This window comes from Stenella coeruleoalba, assembly GCF_951394435.1.
Source record: "Stenella coeruleoalba genome assembly, chromosome: 3".
NCBI lineage: Eukaryota > Metazoa > Chordata > Mammalia > Artiodactyla > Delphinidae > Stenella > Stenella coeruleoalba.
In genome coordinates, this window is record NC_137148.1 from 79,457,866 (window position 1) to 79,477,616 (window position 19,751).

Consider the following 19,751-nt stretch of genomic DNA (forward strand, 5'->3'; position numbering starts at 1 on the left):
GGATTTTTATTGGATTTAGTTTGCAATCAAACTCTATGTGGGTCAGCTGTTTATAGGTGCTGTTATAAATCTAAAAATGTCTGTCTTAATGATCATCCCCTATTATATTTAAGAAAGTAAAGGACCCTGGGAATGATACATCTCCTTTTCCTATTCCCTCAAGCAGTACTGAGAAGAAGGAAGTCACAAATATATTAAAAAATCTCACTGACACCCCCAAATCTGAAGGATATCTTCTAGTGAAGAGGAAAGCATAACAAGGCAGAGGATGAAGAATGCATTTCTAGACTTGAAACCCCTTCCCCATAATAAAGAGATCATAACACACCAGAAGCCAAAAAGAACTCCCTAAATCACCAATCTGTTTTTCTCCCACTTAAAAAAAAAGCAGGAGAGGGCTTCCCTGGTGGCGCAGTGGTTGAGAGTCCTCCTGCCGATGCAGGGGACACGGGTTCGTGCCCCAGTCCGGGAAGATCCCACATGCCGTGGAGCGGCTGGGCCCATGAGCCATGGCCACTGGGCCTGCGCGTCCGGAGCCTGTGCTCCGCAACGGGAGAGGCCACAACAGTGAGAGGCCCGCGTACCGCAAAAAAAAAAAAAAAAAAAAAAACAGGAGAGACCCATGTAGTGACTTCCCAAAAATAATTGCATCCCACTGCAAATACTTAGCAAAGTTGAATAAGAAAAGGGGAAAAACAAAGACACACTAAAATTTTAATAACCTAATGAAAACAAATGAGAAAGCCTTATGTGAAGATTATCTGTTTTGTGGCAATTAAATAGCACCAGAGTCACTTGGAAGAATTCCTAAATTTTGACCTCTACTTTTACCCCACAGACAAAGGAAGAAAGGCAGAGAGACAGATGGAAAGAGAGAGGTGCATGGGAGTTGCCAGAAATGAAGGCTCGGTAGAACAGAATCTGGAACCTAAGGACCTCCTCCAAGGAGTGGGAATAGTCATCTGATGCCACCCATCACCTACATTGGTAGGTTCTTAAGATATATCCCAAGGTCTAGTACACTCCCCTGATCTAGGACCTTCTGCCAGGTTTCTCTTGCTACACATTCATTCCCATTGGGCTGGGTCCTGAGAAAACTCAAGCCGACCCATCTTTTTCATGTGCTCACTTGGGCCACAGAAGATTCTTGAATGTTTGACTCCCACAAAATTACAGAGTACAATTTGACCAACTACTGGCTCCTCAATCCTTGCCTCATTAGCAGAGGAAACATTACCAGCCTGGGTCTTGGCTTCAGAGTTTTCCAGATAAGCGTAAGCACAAGTCTCCTCATTTTTCATACAGGTTTAATATTCTAGATAATTCTTTTTGAGTCCCCCTCACTTGACTTAAGGTAAAAGAAATGAACTACTCTCTCCTACCCTCCCTCTTCTTTCTCATAAGTGAAAAGAAATATGCCAAAGTATTCTTTACTCCTAAAAAGTTTTTTCAAATAACTTACTTGATTAATCTCTAGCCTCCTCTTACATGGATTAGAATTGTGTGATGGTCATGGATCTATGTCACCTATTAAGTGCATGCTTCAAAGATGTATCTAGCACATCTGTTTAGATCATAAACTACTCATTATCCATTGGCCTCAACTTTGAGGTTTAGCCAATGTTCATTTTTTAATTTTCTTTAAATTTTTATTTATTTAATTAATTTATTTTTGGCTGCACTGGGTCTTTGTTGCTGTGCGCAGGCTTTCTCTAGTTGCAGCGAGCGGGGGATACTCTTCGTTGCGGTGCGTGGGCTTCTCATTACGGTGGCTTCTCTTGTTGCGGAGCATGAGCCCTAGGCATGAGGGCTTCAGTAGTTGTGGCACGCAGCCTCAGTAGTTGTGGCATGTGGGCTCAGTCATTGTGGCTCGCGGGCCCTAGAGCGCAGGTTCAGTAGTTGTGACGCACGGGCTTAGTTGCTCCGCAGCATGTAGGATCTTCCCAGACTAGGGCTCGAACCCATGTCACCTGCATTGGCAGGCGGATTCTTAACCACTGCGCCACCAGGGAAGTCCTAGCCAATGTTCTGAACTATCAAGATCAGTCCTATTTGCTTTATCTTACATAATATTTGAAATATTATACTTATAACATTTGTTTGTGGCTACACAGTTTGGGTTGGTCTAACCTGCATTCGTTAAACTAGAATGTCTTGTTTTTCCTCAAAGGTTGGGAAAAGTAAAGCATCTACCTATAATTTATTCTCACAGAGGGACCATGATTTGAGCTTTTTAGTTTAATGGTTCACTGAAATGTCAAGAAGTTCTCTTTATTTATTAGTTAAAACAACCAATTCTTACTAACTTCAATTATAATGTAATGTAAATTAAATCTTCTCCCAGAATTACATATTTTATTTTAGAATACCAAAAGAGATAAGATATGGTTAGGTCTATCAAATGTATCTTCTAAATGCCATGCTTTCCTTTCAAAACCAAACAAAAGGGTCAGCCCTTATTCTGAAACTAGTGGATTCCATACCTTATTCTGGTATGAATGCTCATATCCACAAACTTGCAGATAGCCCTGAAGGCAAAAAGTAAGAAGTACATCTTCATAGGGATAATTTGGACTCTAAGCTGTGTGACTTTTAGCAGGACATTCCATTTCTCTAGACCTCACTTTCTTATTTATACAGTAGATATGCCAGGTGCCCCTCATAACCCAGTTTTCCTCTTCTTTCTAGGTACACAGCTAGACTACATTTCCCAGCCTCCCTTGCAATTAAATGTGGCCATGTGGGTGAATTGTAGTCAGTGGAATGTGAGCAGAAGTGATGTGTGCCTTGGAGGACTATCTCATGAAAACCTCCCAAATACTCTCATCTGTATTCTTTTTTCTCCTGGCTGGCTAGAAAGGAGATGACCCTCAGGGAGACTTTGACAGCCCTACTTAATGAACACAAACCTATGTGCCTTCTCAGAATGTTTCAGTGCCTCATTCTTTCCAAAGGTACCAATCACTGCCTGGACCACTCTGCAACTGCCTTTACTGGTACTGTTGATGAGTTCTCCAAACTGGCTGGAGCCCCAGGTGAATCCCCATGCCTCCTGCATGGCCCTCACGGCCTACTCATGCCCCATCCTGCTCTGTGATCCTCTACATTTTTGCATAAAATGCCACACTGTATCTTCAGTGGCTGGTTCCCTGAGTGGTCACTGCACAGCTGACCATACAATATAGAAATGTGAGCCCTATAGCATGAAACTTGCCCATGAGAAACATGAAATAGGAAGACCAGCCTTGGCTCCACATTTAAAGAATCCCTCTCTGTGTTGGGCTTCTTTTCTTCTAGCATGTCCAAAGGGGGATTTTCTACAATACTTCTCTTCACCCCTTTCCCTCTCCTGAACCCAACTGCCCTATGCCTTTTTACTTACCCATTGTATTCAACGTTCTTTACTCTTTTTTTTCCTGTTTTTAGACTCCCACCTTCTCATATGGATTACTTTTATTTCAGAGTGAGGGTACTCCAATCCATGTATATTTTAGGAAGAGAGTTTCCATCATAGAGGCAAGTATATCATGACATATTATGTATTATTTTTCATAAGTTGGCTCTTTCCCTTTGTTTGAAGAGTCAATCTGGTTAACCATAAAATGATAAAGAATATATTTATCTTACTACTCAGACTATTTGAAGTAGGAAGAAAGTGATGACAACTCTAGGTCAATAGCTTTAAAAACATGACCTTTAAATGAACAAAACATTTCCCTGTTGTGAGAAGGGAATGAATTTAGTAAAAAGAACAAGGGTATAGATAACTGTGCCACACATCTGATTCTGCAAAAGAAGTGGCTGAACTTTTTAAAAGGACTCCAAGTAGGTCTGATTCCTTATAGGTGTTATACCCTCTGCTTCTTTTCTAGGCCCTCTTTATGCCATGCTTCATTTTGTTTTGAGCCCAGATTTAGCAACCATCTCTACTTATTAACCATATCATTTTTGGCAAATAATTTAAGTTTTTTGAGTTTCAGCATTTCATCATAAAATGTGAATAGCATTTACTTCCATAGGTTTTAGGAGGATCAAATATGGTAATGTATATAAAATATTCTAACATATGATCTGTCACATAAGTACTCAGTAATGTAGTATGTTGTGTACCTCCCTTTCCTTCATCTTCATTTCATCCCTCTGTAGGTAATTGAAACTATGAGTCAATGCTGAGCATGATCAGGAAAGGTAGATCATATCTGATTACAAGTAAGGAAGTTAAACTATTCCTGCCGTGTGTGTGAGGGCCCTAAGGCAGGAGAGATGCCTACTCTATGAGTAAATGAACTGCTTACAATATCAACTTCTTTGATAACTCTGGTGCCCTGTTAGGAAATCAAATCCTGCATTAATGGGTTTGCCCTCTTTCTAAGTCACATAGGGAAATACAGAATCTGGTCAGGAAGTTCTCTATTCCTTTAAATCATTGTACATTTCTGTACTTATCTTTCAAAGACAAAGCAGAATGCATTAAGAGAAGTCAGGCAAGTAGAAAATAAACTGTGCTGCAAAATGCTTTCTCTTTATTGACAACTGAATGGAGATTTAAATAAAACAGGGAGGTAGGCAATTTAGTCAAATGATGAGCATGATTAATGTTCTAAGCAATTTCTAAACAAGTCAGAGCATATATTTTACCATTTGTTAACAGCCCCTAGGTCTTTTGGTCTGGTTAGTTTTAACAGGCTCCAACCAGAATCCTTAAAAATGTTCAAAAAGCTACTTCTTAGGCTAGAAACAAAGGAGCTAGGTAAATAATAAGGTAAAGGAGTTAAAGATTTATATATATTTCATATCAATTTCTATCTCTGATTAAGCTCACTTCTCATAATGTCACATAGTCTCTCTGTATGTATATTTCTATCTCCATCTATAAAATGGGATCATACAGTCGTATTATTCAAAGGAGCCTCCAAAGATTGTATAGTATGTGATCCTGTCTCTCAACAGGCCAAAAGTCCTAAATCAATTAGTAGCTAACCTGTTTATATAACTAATGCCCGTTGTTGGTCATCCTGTCTAGTATCTAATAATCCAAATAGTAGTAAATAGATAAATAAAACACAAATAGGTTATGTTTTTTTAATCCATATATTGTGTCCACTTCAATTAAATTAATATCAACAAATATTTACTGCTTACATTTCTTACCATGTGCAGACAAGAGTATTAGGTACTACATTTAGTTTATTCAGGTCAAGCATGGTGCCAGTGAGGCCACATTTGTAAAATCAAGCTCCCAAATATTCCAGTTAATACAGATCTATTATCTGGTCACAGGGTGCTTTCTTAATCCTGGAACTACAAAATTACACACATCCATTCCTTGGAGAAAAGGAAGACCAAGGAAGAGATTATGGTTCCATTAGACAAAAGAATCAAGGCACAAAACCTACAGAGTGAGCTAGTGCCCTCTAAGGGAAAGACACAAGCCATCTACCCACTATCATTCCATCAAATTCTCTCCCACCACATACCTGATAAGGAAATTCTCATCATAAATTAGGTGTCTATAATTCTGAGCTTTTTAAAGCTTTAATCAAATTAAAATTTCTTCGGTTTACTATCATATTCCAAAAGCAGTCCGCAAGACTTAGGAGTTTCACTTCAAACCCTTATAAGGCAGCCGCTATTCAATTATCTTGTGCTCAACAGTCTTACTTATTCTTATGCTGACACCTTCCATACAGAGCCCTTATGACATCCCTCCTTGCAGCTTACCTTAATGAATACCTCATACAAATACTTTTTTAAGAACTCAAAATGTTCCCTATTGCCGTAAATAACTTTTATATTGGAGGAAACTTGGCTGCCCAAGAATAATAAAAGGGAAGGAGAGACAGAGATGCCAGAACAGCTGATAGATTCTGGTTGCCAAAGTTTTAAAAATATGATTCTTTCTCTGAAGTAAGATACCTAATACTATATTTTTTATCACTAATGTCTTTAAATTGCTTTTTTATGTGAATGTTATAATTTTGATCCTATCAATATAGTCTGAATTGTTGAGTTAGATAACTGACTTTGAAGTTGAGGGTGCAAAGGGAATCTTTAGTAATTGAAAATTTTTATATACTCTGTTAGTAGTTACTGTAGTTTCATAAATGGTTTTAAGTATTCAAATTTAAAAAGCAATTGGGACTTTTGGGAATATAGAGTAAAATTGATTTTAATGTGCCAAATTACTGCAAATTTTTCTACAGTTTTTTATGCAGTTAGAAAGAACACATAAGGCTATAAACTTGTGAGCTTTCAAATTTTAGGAACTTATTCCATCAATTTTCTGGAGTAAATGAACATTTTGCACAAAAGCACAACCTTTACAAGAGTTGATAAACTAGTCATATTTTCTCTGACCATGTAGAGAAATAGGAATATATAATTAAAGGTCATGTTCTATTGTTTTTCTTTCCACTTGGAATATTAAAATTAAAATTGAAGATTTTATTTGTAGCTGCCAAGTGCTAAGCATGTGTTGAAACCTATCAAAGTGAATATGCAGTCAATCCTCATTATTTATGGATTCTGTGCTTGCGAATTCACTACTTGCTAAAAGTTATTTGTAACCCCAAAATCAATACCCGCTGAGCTCTTGAGGTCGTTCCCAGACACACGCGGAGCAGCAAAATATTTGAGTCATCTAATGGCCACATCCCAGCTGAGGTTGGACAAGGTGACACTCTGCCTTCTTGTTTCAGCTCTCATACTATAAAGAAGTGTCCTTCCTGTGGTCTACTTAGTACCATATTTTTCACATTTTTGTGCTTTTTCTTGGTCATTTTACTATTTAAAATATCCCCAAGCAAAATAATAAAGTTCTGTCTAGTGCTGCTGAGCACAGGAAGGCTTAATGTGCCTTAAAGAGAAAATGCATATATTAGATAAGCCCTTTTCAGGGCAAGTTATAGTACTGGTGGCCATGAGTTCAATGTTAATGAATCAACAACATATGTTAGATAAGGTGTCTTTAAACAGAAACACACATAAAAGAAGGTTATGTATCAATCGATCACAACATAGGTCAATGTGACCAGAGGCTCACAGGAATCTAACCCTGTTTTCCCCTAGTTCAGTATTCATATTAATTCAGTGTTCGTAGCAACTTTAGAGAACCCTACTACTGCAAAAACCAAGAATCTTCTGTAAATACTGACTAATCTTCTGACTAATTCTGACTAATTCTGAAAGTGAGGGGATGGAAAAAACGCAGATAGAAACTAAAAGAAAGCTGGAATAGCAATACTTATATCAGATAAAATAGACTTTAAAACAAAGACTGTAACAAGAGACAGAGAAGGACATTATATAATAAAAAAGGGATCACCAGAACAAGAAGATATAACAATTGTAAATATATCTGACCAATTCTAATTGGTCAGAATTAGTCTACGGATAATCAGACGTTGGGGATACTCTCAAGTTGCACTTCACTGTGATCCCATGGCCGCCTTAAGTTGATCTTTTACTATCTCCCACTCAGTCAAGGGCTTTGATCACTTTACCTTCCATCCCTACCTCATTTTTATAACAACATGTTGACTTGGGATCTCCTAGTTAATATAATAGGCTCAAATCCCTATAGAAATCTGAAGTTCCTTTTGGGATTGATACAAATACCCAAGGATTATATGCTTTCTGCTCACTTCTGATTCATTCTCCTTGCTCTGATGATGTCATTCAGTCTATGGACTGCCTCACTATAACTTACAAATACACAAAAATTTCATATAAGCCAAGGATGAGTTTAGTGCCATCACCTGAAGTTTGGGGGCTGTGGAAACAAGAGAAAATCATAGTTCAGGTAAACAAGCAACTTTACAGTGAACATTATGCATTCTTATTCTTAAGGTATCTTATAGCCACACCATCACTGGAGAGCTTCCAGTGCTCAGTCCTCCTCCACTATGTCTTGGACTCACCACCATGTTCTATACCCATACCCTTTCAAGAGCAAAAAACATATATTTTGTGTTCTCCTAGAGAGAAATTTACCATCCTTTTATTTAACCCTGGAGCAATATGGTTACTCATACATTAAGGGTTTCATCATCTACTCCACGTGGCCTATCAAGATCTTTTGCTGAACCAAAATTAAAATTTTCTCCCTAATAGGAATTCTATTGCGAAAGTTGAACTTTAGTACCTTTTCAGCATCACAGAGCTAGTACACAGTGGAGCCAGGTTGTAGCCCACATTCTTGGACTCCACAGTCTGTTATCATTTTCTTTTTAATTGAAGTATAATCGACCCACAACACTATGTTAGTTCCAGATGCAGAACATAGTGATTCGACATTTCTGTACATTACAAAATGATCTCCATGATAAGTCTAGTTACCATCTGTTACTATACAAAGTTATTACAATATTATTCACGATATTCCTCATGCTGTACGTTTCATACCCATGATGCATTTATTTTGTAACTGGAAGTTTGTACCTCTTAATCTCCTTCACCTGTTTCATTCATCCTCCAACCCCACGCCCCTCTGGCAACCATCAGTTCTCTGCATCTATGAGTATGCTTCTGTTGTGTTATGTTTGTTCCTTTGTTTTTGCTTTTTAGGTTCCATACATAAATGAAATTATATGGTATTTGTCTTTCTCTGTGTGACTTATTTCACTTAGCATAATACCCTCTAGGTCCACCCATGTTGTCGCAAATGGCATATTTTCATTCTTTTTTATAGTTGAGTAATAGTCCATTGTAGATATATATCACATCTTCTTTATCCATTCATCTGTTGACGGACACTTAGGTTGCTTCCATATCTTGGCTATTGTAAATAATGCTGTGATGAACATAGGGGTACATATATTTTTTTTGAATTAGTGTTTGTGTTTTCTTCAGAAAAATACCCAGAAGTGGACCTGCTGGAATGTATAGCAATATACATTATAGATATAGATATAGACATAGACATGTAGACATACAAATATATAGACATCCATATGGTCTAATGTGTTTCAAAACCAGTGTTTCCTTAATGATTTTCTTTCTGGATGATCTATCCATTGATGTAAGGGGTGTAAGTCTCCTACTATTATTGTGTTACTATCAATTTCTCCCTTTAGGTTTGTTAATACTTGCTTTTAAGTGCTCCTATGTTGGGTGCCCATATATTTACACTTGTTATATCTTCTTGTTCTGGTGATCCCTTTATCATTATATAATGTCCTTCTCTGTCTCTTGTTACAGTCTTTGTTTTAAAGTCTATTTTATCTGATATAAGTATTGCTATTCCAGCTTTCTTTTAGTTTCTGTTTGCGTTTTTTCCATCCCTTCACTTTCAGTCTGTGCATGTCTTTAGATCTGAAGAGAGCCTCATATACAGCACATAGATGGGCCTTGTTTTTTATCCATTCAAACACTCTGTCTTTTGACTGGAGCATTTAGTCCATTTACATTTAAAGTAATTACTGATTGGTATTTACTTATTGTCATTTTGCTGATTGTTTTCTGATTTTTTTTGTGGTTCTTTTTTTTCCTTTCTTTTTCTCTCTTCCCTTGTAATTTGATGACTATCTTTAATGTTATGTTTGGATTCCTTTCTCTTTTGTGTGTGTGTATCTATTACAGATTTTTGGTTTGTGGTTACCCATGATGTTGATTTTCCCTTGCTGTGTTTAAGATTCCCTCTTTATCTTTAATTTTTGCCATTTTAATTGCAGTGTGTCTTAGTATGATCTTTGGGTTCATCTTCTTTAGGACTCTCTGTGCTTCCTGGACCTGGATGTCTGTTTCCTTTCCCCAGTTAGAGAAGTTTTCAGCTGTTAGCTCTTCAAATAAGTACTCTGCCCCTCTCTCTCTCTCCTCTTCCGGGACACCATATAATGCAAATGTTAGTATGCTTGATGTTGTTTCAGAGGTCTCAAAAACTATCCTCATTTTTTTTAATTCTTTTTTTTTTCTATTCAGCTTGGGTAGCCGTTCACTACTTGGAAATCTTTCCACTACTTGGGTTTAGCTTTCCGCTACTCTGTCTTCTGGTTCCCTGATCTGTTCCTCTGTATTATCGAATCTATTATTGATACCTTCTAGTGTATTCTTTATTTCAGTTAGTGTATTCTTTAGCTCTGCTTGGTTCTTCTTTATATTTTCTAACACTTTTTTAAACTTCTCACTGTGTTCATTCATTCTTCTCCCAAGTTTGTCAGGCAACTTTATGAGCATTACCTTGGACTCTTCATTGGGTAGACTGCTCATCTTTACTTCACTTAGTCTTTCTTCTGGGGCTTTATCTTTTTCCTTTATTTGGAACATATTTCTCTGTTGCTTCATTTTGCTTAATTCTCTGTTTTGATTTTTATGTATTAGGTAGATTGATTCTTGGAGAAGTGGCCTTAGGTAGGAGACATCCTATGGGGCCCAGCAGCACACTCCCCTCTGATCACCAGAGCTATATGCTCTAGGGGTGTCCCCATGAGAGCTGTGCCTGTCCTTCTGTTGTGGAAGGGCCAACTACTGTGGGCATCCTGGTTTGCAGCTCTAGCCCCAGCCAGTGGCGGCCAGCCCTGCATTGTCTGGAGGTTGCCAGCCCTCTGGTGGGTTGGTCCAGGTCCTGGCACAGCTGGCAGTGGGGCCCAGAGGATCCCAGGGCTAGTGCCCCCCTGCTGGTGGTGGGGGGCCAAGTCCTGGGGCAACCAGCTGCAGGGCCTGGGGGCAGGGGCAGGGGTCTTGAGACTGCTGCTGAGTGGCTGGTAAGCAGCTAAGCCCCCAGTGCTAATGGACTAGCAGGAGAACTCCAAAATGGTGCTTTCTGGCACCAGTGTCCTCATAGTAAAATGAGCTCCCCAAAGTGACTGCCACCAGTGTCTATGTCCCAAGAGGAGTCCCAGTTGCCTCCTGCCTCTTTGGGAGGCTCCCCAAGATCAGCAGGTGGGTTTCATCCAAGCCCCTTTCAAATTACTGCTTCTGCCCTGGGTCTTGGAATGTGTGAGATTTTGCATGTGCCCTTTAAGAGCAGATTCTCTGTTTCCTATAGCCCACTGGCTCTCCTGTATACAAGCCCCACCAGCCTTGAAAGCCAGACATTCTCGGGGCTCATCTTCCTGATGCAGAACCACCAGGCTGTGGAGCCCAATGTGGGGCTTGGACTCCTCACTCCTTGGGGAGGACCTCTGCAGTTGTGATCAACCTCCTATTTGTGGGTTGCCTACCTGGACCGTATTGTGCCTCTGCCCCTCCTACCCATCTCATTGTGGTTCCTTCTGTATACCTTTTGTTGTAGAAAACCTTTTCTGCTCGTCTTCAGGTCATTCTCATCAATTGTTACTCTGTAAATAATTATAATTTTGGTATGCCCATGGAAAGAGGTGAGCACAGGGTCTCCCTACTCCATCTTGGCCACATCCTATTATCTTAACACCCAAATTATAATGTCTCCTTTTCAAAAATATCATCCCTTCCTCCCCTTGATATCTCACCTCACATATAAATACTCACTAACTCCATCTTCTTGACCTTAATTCTAAAAATCAGGAGGCCTGCTTCACACAAATAAGATTGCATCTACTGGCTTAAGCAGAACATGGAAAGGAAACTAAATGTTTTTTCTGACAAACACAAAATGGGGAAGCAAAAGAATATATAGAAGCGTTGCTGCATATAGTAGACAAGACAAAAGGACTTTTCAACTTCAGGGTCAAACTTTGCAATGAGATCATGCTTTATAAACACCATCTACTCCAAACACATAGCAATAATGGGTGAAATACTAAGAGAGATCAAAAAGACATACTCAGATTTATAGAAAAGATAATATCCAGGCTATCCAAAGAGTAGATGGGGGTTTCCATCCAGGTCAAAATAGAGCAACAGCCACCGGGAATTTGATTCCTGTGGAAGAAGAGGAGCTAAAAGTATTTCATGCAAGATAGGAACAGTAGTGTCGCTACTTGAAATCAGGGCCTGATGTGAGTTCTCTCACATGTGAAAGGAAGAGGAGAAAAAATTTGGCAGACTTGCTGGTGGGGGCTGTAGCTTATTGGTAGCTGTGAGCCCAAGGAAAAGTACAATCTTGCTACTAGAAGCTCAGCTAAACTGCTTACTAGGTCTTCCATACTCCCGTATATTATTGAAGTATGTTTATAAACCCTAGTTTTCAACTGGGCACCCAGAGAACTAAGTGGGTGCCATAAAACAGGGAGTTTCCTGGCAGTCCAGTGGTTAGGACTCAGCTTTCATTACCATGGCCTGGGTTCAGTCGCTGGTTGAGGAATTCAGATCCCACAAGCCTCGCAGCATGGCCAAAAAAAAAAACTAAATAAAACAAACAAAACACATAAAACAGCCCAATAATACAGGGAATAGAGAAAACAAAAGCACTCAAAATAAGCCTGCAAATTCTAAAACAAATTTTTTTAAAATGAGAAGCTGAAAAAAAGCAATGAGAAAAATAAATTATATTTGAAGTGGAATTTATTTCATAAAACATAAAAATGAGTTTGAAATAATATTTGGAGGATTTCAAAGAGAAATAAGGGTACATCATCCATGCAGAAATAACAAGACATCATGACACCAAAGTAGGCACAAAGGATATAAGATCAAGTTCATATTAAGAACTGATCACAGTTCCCCTTATGACATGGGTGTGTAAGCTTTTACCGCATCTGACGCTCCTGCATATAACAACTGTAAACTCTCGACAAAATACTAAAAGCAACAAACTGAAGGCACTGGAGAGCGAACCAAAGCAAGGGTGGAGGTTCCCATTTGTTTTACAACCTTTAGCCTGAGGGCAAAAATAAGTTGATGTTGAACAAGGTGGCTAAAACTCCAGTAGAAAAACCACAATCCTTCTTGCCTGAGGAATCAGAAGACAGAGTTCAGAGCAACCACAGACACTGGAAAGTGGGAAGGAGGGAATTCTAGAAAAAAAGAAAACGGAGAAGGAAAGCCTCAAATTCTGTGTTTAGACTCTGCACAAATCTCTGGCTAATCCCTGAAACATGCATGCATTGGACAGACTCCACTAAAGATAAAAGAACCCAGTCTAAGATTTCCCAAAAGTCAGAGTTTGCAATTTGAGTGCAACCAAGTTAATGTCTGCTAAAATACAAAAATCAACACTCTTTGGAGGAATATAACAGAGTTTGCACAACATAACATTTCACAATATCTAGTATAAAATCCAAAATTACTCAACCAGGAAAATATCCATTTTCAAGAGAAAAGTATAATAAACAGAGACCAATCCTTGATGACCATAAATTGGAAATAACAGACATGGTTTTCAAAGCAGCTATTATAACTATGCTCAAGTACATAAAGGAAAATATGTGCACAATAAATAAATATAAGCACAATAAATAAATTTAAAAGATGGAAATTCTAGAACTGAAAAACATAACATCTGAAATTTAAAAAAATATATATTTGGATGGGTTTAATAGCAGAATGAAGGTGACAGTAGTAAGCCAATGAACTTGAAGTTTGGTCAATAGAAATAATACAATCTGAAGAACAGAAAAATTTTTTTAAAATTTTTTAAGAGATTAGAACTTCAGAGGCCTGTTGGACAATATGAAAAGGCCTAAAAAATATATATATATATATGTGTGTGTATATATATATATATATATGTATATGTATGTTTATGTATATATATGTGTGTACATATATATATATATGTAAGTGGAGTCATAGCAACAGAAGAGAGAATAAAACAGAAAAATATTTTGAATAAAAAGTGGTGAAAATTTTCTAAATTTAATAAAAATATCAACTTACAGATTCAGAAATCTCAAGGATCTCCAAGTAGGACTACTATGAAGAAAACTATATATGGCACTTGAGAGTCAAACTGCTGAAAACCAAAGATGACAAATAAATCCTGAAAGCAGCCAGAGGAAAATGACACATTAAATATAGGGCAACAATAATTTGAACCATCATTAACTTCTTATTAAAACCAACATTCAGTAGTGAAAGTAACAAAAAGATATTTTCAGACAAAGACTATAAGAGTTTAACATCCACAGACCTGCACTAAAAGAACTTTATGTTAATAACCAAAAGAAATACAAACCATAGGGGAAAGCAGCAGGGGGGTGGCGGGGGTGATGAATTGGGCAATTGGGATTGACATGTATACACTGATGTGTATAAAATTGATGACTAATAAGCTGCTGTATAAAAAAATTAATAAAATAAAAATTAAAAACAAACCATAGAAGTTTATAAAATGTCAGCTATTTTAATAATATTAAAATAAAAATAACACATTTATGGGATTAAATGGTAAAAAGTAAAATTCTAAATAATAATAAAGTTGCAGGAGGATGCTCAATGCATACTTAAAGTATACTAATACCTTTGTCATGTTTAGGGAAAAGAATAGAAATACTAAATAATGGAAGGCCCATTTAGAAAAAAAATGTATCTTAACATTTTAAGAGTAACACTAGAACAATAAAAATACAAGTTATAGCTTTCAAATAACAGAATAAGGAAAAATTATCAATCTAACAGAGCGCAAGGAGGGTAAGAAGAAAAAGAATTGTAACCACAAAATACAAAGATAGCAGAAATAAGTCCAAACATACAAACTGCCACAAAAAGAATTGCAAAGTTCTAATTATAGCAATTATCTGTGGATTTTTCTTTAATTCCAACCTATACTTTGCTTTCAAAAAAGCTTAATAAAAATGAAGTCAAATTGAAAATAAAAGGAAAGGAACAGAGATATTATCAAAATACTAGACCTGTAAAAAGCTTGTTTAACAGTATTAATATCAGGCAAAATAAGGTTAAAAGCCGTCACCCAAGACAAAGAAGAAATGTGTATAATAATAAAAGGAACAATCCACAAAGAAGAAATAATATTTACGAACTTGTATGCACCTAATAGCATGCACATAAACATAAAAAGCAAAAACTTTTAAGTACCTTTATTTGAAACATACATCAAGAAGGACTTCTTTCCACTGCCACCTGGGAAACTAATTAAGAGACTTCAGGTCAATCAGTTAAACTCTGCTCCCTCTTTGTGAAATGGTACTATTCATGTTTGTCTTAGTGTTTTTGCAGTGTTTTTGTTTTAACCAGATAAAGCTTAATAGACAAATACATACTGACATATGTATATATGTATATTTATACCTATAGATACTAACAAACACAAGGGGGAAAAAATGTCATGATGGACATTGGAAAGAATGTAAGAACTAATTACAAAGATCTGGATCCAGAGGGCTACAAATAATAATTAAGGCAAACAGAAAATACATTTCCTTTGAGAGCTTGCATTATTTAAGTTACATAATTAAGAACAAGTAATATTCTTGACTATTTCATAAATAGTTTATCAACATGAAAACACGTAATTCTTGGCTCTGTAGTGTCTCCTGAAGTGTCTTTTATTTTTATTTATTTATTTTATAGATTTATTTGTTTGTTTTTTTGTCTGCATTGGGTCTTCGTTGCTGTGCACGGGCTTTCTCTAGTTGCAGCGAGCGGGGGATACTCTTCGTTGCGGTGTGCAGGCTTCTCATTGCGATGGCTTCTCCTGTTGCGGAGGACAGGCTCTAGGTGCGCAGGCTTCAGAAGTTGTGGCACGTGGGCTTCAGTAGTTGTGGTGCACGGGCTTAGTTGCCCCGCGGCATATGGGATCTTCCCAGACCAGGGCTCGAACCTGTGTCCCCTCCCTTGGCAGGGGATTCTTAACCACTGCACCACCAGGGAAGCCCCTGAAGTCTCTTTAAAAAAAAATAATAATGATAAGGTTTGGTTGGATTGTCAGGAGGTCATGCCACACGGCACATGCTTTGGTAAGAAGCTTTTTAAATTTTTGAAGACAAAATGAGCTGCATCATAAAAATATGTAAAATCTGACAGTTTATGTGACAGATTAAGGAAAAAGTATCAATAGATACTCTGGTGCTTTAAGAACAGAAGTAGTTAAATAGTAAAACGGTTCACAAAGAAGGTTGTTGAGTTCCTGCCCATTACTTTGATCTGTTAGTTACCAATGTGTGTGACACTACTTTAAGCTAAACATAAACTTCATGAATTCTTAATATCCTTTTAGCCCTTGAAAAAGTAATGTCCATTGGAAGTAGTTGTCTGAAAAGATAAGAATTAGTACAAAACAAGCTAAAAAGGGCAAGTTCCTGTCTTCCAGAAACCTACTATGTAAAGCAGATAAACCTACTACTGATGAAGGCAAAAGATTAAATTATGTCAATAAAATACAAGAAAATATAAATTAGTTATTGAAAGAAGAGAGGTTAAATGTTTTCTTGCCTATGAGCTTCTCGAAAGTAGGATCCACGTCTTTTTCAGTTATATTTCTCCAGGGACTAACACAGGTCCAGGCATAAAACAGGTACTCAGTACTTGATTGTTGAATGGAATTGAATTAAGATGGCATTGGTGCATTTAACTGGGTCTGAAGTGAAAAAAGAACATTGGAAAAGCCAGCATGTACGGAGAGCAATGACATTAGTGAATGGCTGTTTTTACCACCCAGGACTCATGTGTTTCTCTTGGTAACAGTGCCCTGATGCTAATTCTCCCTCTCAGCACATGGGTTCCAGGTGAGCTGCCACAGATAGCTTGGGGATGGTGTGTGACACAGACCTAAGCCAATCAGCATGGCACATTACCCTGGGCAAGACTTATTGACTCAATGATGGGCCTCTGGTCCAATTAGAGACAAAGAGACACTACTAGGAATCCAAGGACAAAGGTTTGTACTCTTTTGCATGGCATTTGAAGAACAGACCACAAAATTAACACCTGCTGCTGATCATGAGGGAGAGCTCTCCTGGGGTCAAAGTCAACTAGGACAATGTAGAGATGAGAGATAGAAAGAGAAACCACAGTCCCACTTGGCATTGGTTGAGCCCCTGTATCCAGCTGGACCATATGTCTGCCAGTCAGTTGTTACTTTGAAACCCAGGTTTCAGCAAAGAAAAAGGACCACTTCCTCTTTTCTTCAGTCCTCACAACCATCTCCTTATTTTCTGAGTCTGCTCATTCTACCCCTTCCCAAATATACTTGTGTTTCAGAATTATATTATGCGTGTATAAGCCTGCTTCCCTTCTGAAATATGCGCTCACCCAGGAAAAGGATTGTATCTTATTCTTTTCATATCCACAGATCCTACACAATTTAACTTCTGGAACATAGTAGGCACTTAGACTAACTGTGGAGATAGTGTGTGTGGTACTGTGGAGAGAGTTGTAAAGCAAGCACAAGTAGGTTCAAACTAGATATTGTCTACAGTGTAGAACATCTTGGCACCTCAGTTTCCCCATATGTAAAATATGAAGAATAATCTAACTTCCACAATTTCTGGTAAAAGTTAGATAATGTTTGAAACATGTCTATATGATGCCTAGCTTACAGAAAGTCCTCAATAATTATTATTTTTTTCAACTCCATTCCCAGTAAACATTGTATTAATTGATAATTCAAGCAAGAGGTAATGAGAATGAGACAGAGGACTATAGTTACAGGATATAGTTACAGGAAAAAACACCAAATTCAGGAGATAATATAAAGTAAAAACAATAAATTTGGCAAAGAACTAAACAGAGTGAAGAACACAGATAATTAAATGTAACCTAGAAGATGTGAGGATTCAGAGAGATCCCTGATGATTTCATCATGATATAGGGAAAAAAAAAAAGCACAGGCCATGTTATCAGCTGGTTAATAAATCCTCCTCCAAAGTTCGAACAAGGTAATTGGCAGTTGCAATGGTAAACTGTAATTTAACTGCTGTAAACCTGTTGATTAGTCAGACTCCAATTCTCTGTTAGAGACTCCATCAGCCATTCCAGTAACTAATTGCCCAAATTCAGTTGTAAGCATTGAGCTCATTGACAAAAAAATTTAATGATAACACAGAGCGTATGGCAACAACAAAAAAGAAACAGATGAATATCCAAAGTGAGATAAAGCTACCCTTAGAAATAAACTTAATATTTGGTTGGTACCAGGTCTTCCTATGGAATTTCCACTGAACCCTTCTGATGAGATTTGCTGACTGGAAACATGAGGAATAAGTCTAAATATCAAAATGAAGTGAATGGGCTTCCCTGGTGGCGCAGTGGTTGAGAGTCCGCCTGCCAATGCAGGGGACACGGGTTCGTGCCCCAGTCCGGGAAGATCCCACCTGCCGCGGAGCGGCTAGGCCCGTGAGCCATGGCCGCTGAGCCTGCGCGTCCGGAGCCTGTGCTCTGCAACGGGAGAGGCCACAACAGTGAGAGGCCCGTGTACAGCAAAAAAAAAAAAAAAAATGAAGTGAAGGTTGAAACATCTATTCAATATACGGATACAGTACAGAGCAATGAGTGAAATATTTTAGCCCAATAATCTCTTTTTCCTTACTAGAAAAGAGTTCAACTTAATTATGACAGTGCATTTCCACCGATGGAGTAGACAGTGCAAATAAGGCCAATGAGATTATATGTATATTATCTATAGTATTAAACACATTTCTATTCAATCAATATAATTCCCTGTAACAAATTTAGACAAGGGAATTCCCTGGCAGTCCAATGGTTGGGACTCAGCGGTTTCACTGCGATGGCCCAGGTTTGATCCCTGGTCAGGGAACTAAGATCCCGCAAGCTGTCCGGTGCGGCCAAAAGAAAAAAAAAAATTTAGACAAAGAGTGTAGCATCTAGGCTATGGGACCCTTGGTGAATAGACATAGCTGGATAATTGACTTTTTTTGAAAGTTGACTTCATAATTTTACACGCCCAAACTCTTTTAATTATGTTGGGTAGAATTCTTTCCAAAATAAATCACTGACTTTACCTGACTCTTTAAACAAAGAATATTAACGACTCAAATTTATCATTATAAATAACAATTATTAAAGCCTTAAATACTTGAATACCCGTGAAACTATTATTTTCATTACTAGGAATTTATCGCCTAATCATAAGGGTGCACGAATATTTCACGTCAAAGATATTCATATAAGATTGGTTTCATAAATGATTACTTATATGATGTATACTCAAAAGCCATAGAAATAGTAAAGGCAAATGATGAATAAAATATGCAACATTTACAGTATTTTTACAAAGTGAAAAATGACAATGAATATGTCACACTGTTTAAAAAGGAAAATATAAATGTTTCTATGAATGATATTGTGCAGTGATGTAGTGGTAGCCTTCAGAGCTACTGATGAGCATAGAGCTGTTTGCTCTAACACACACACAATAATCAGGCTCTATTATAGTCCTTTTCAAGTCTTGAGCCTGACTTTTGAAATGTTCCTGCCTTTCTCCATCTGCTCTATCTTCTCAACACTGACATTGCACCTGTCCCTAGCAGCCCTCCTTCATTTTCTTTTTCTTAGAGTCATGAGATTGAATAGGACATCAGTGATCATTGAAACCAATCACCTTGCAAATGTTCAATTCTCCTCTCTCCTTGTCGAATGCCAACCACCTGAATCCTGTACACATCTACTATGACAACTTAATTCTTCCTCTGGCTGCCTATTGCTCCTTTCAGCTTTGTGAATTTTTTTTATCTATTAGTCCCCTTACAATGTTCATCTTTTGGTTTTAGTGATAGCCATTCAAATCTGAACTCCTTTCCAGTTACAGTTTTTTAAATATTTGAAAATAACTATCATGGTACCCAAAGTTTTCTCTTTTCCTTCATTTTTCAGCCATTCAGTGAATTATTATTTACCCCCTACTTTGTGCTGGGCACCACTCTAGACACTGGGATTATAGTAATGAATAAATCCAATAAGGTCCCTGTCCTCATCAA

General features: G+C 37.7%; 1 protein-coding gene across 11 annotated transcripts in view; it reads left to right on the forward strand.

Moving 5' to 3' along the window:
* Positions 1-19,751, forward strand: part of LOC307184113 (uncharacterized protein) — an 838,058-nt gene that overhangs the window by 797,857 nt on the left and 20,450 nt on the right. For 5 of the 11 annotated variants that reach the window (XM_079917377.1, XM_079917368.1, XM_079917376.1 and 2 more), the window contains 2 exons: positions 839-987; positions 2,689-3,378. The exons of 1 other annotated variant lie outside the window; for it this stretch is intronic. In XM_079917377.1, coding sequence (XP_079773503.1) covers positions 839-966 — 128 coding nt within the window. In that variant the 3' untranslated portion in view covers positions 967-987; positions 2,689-3,378. Of the gene's footprint in view, positions 1-838; positions 988-2,688; positions 3,379-3,426; positions 6,653-19,751 lie in introns of those variants that run through there. 5 more of the 11 variants (XM_079917375.1, XM_079917372.1, XM_079917374.1 and 2 more) reach the window with 4 other exon arrangements.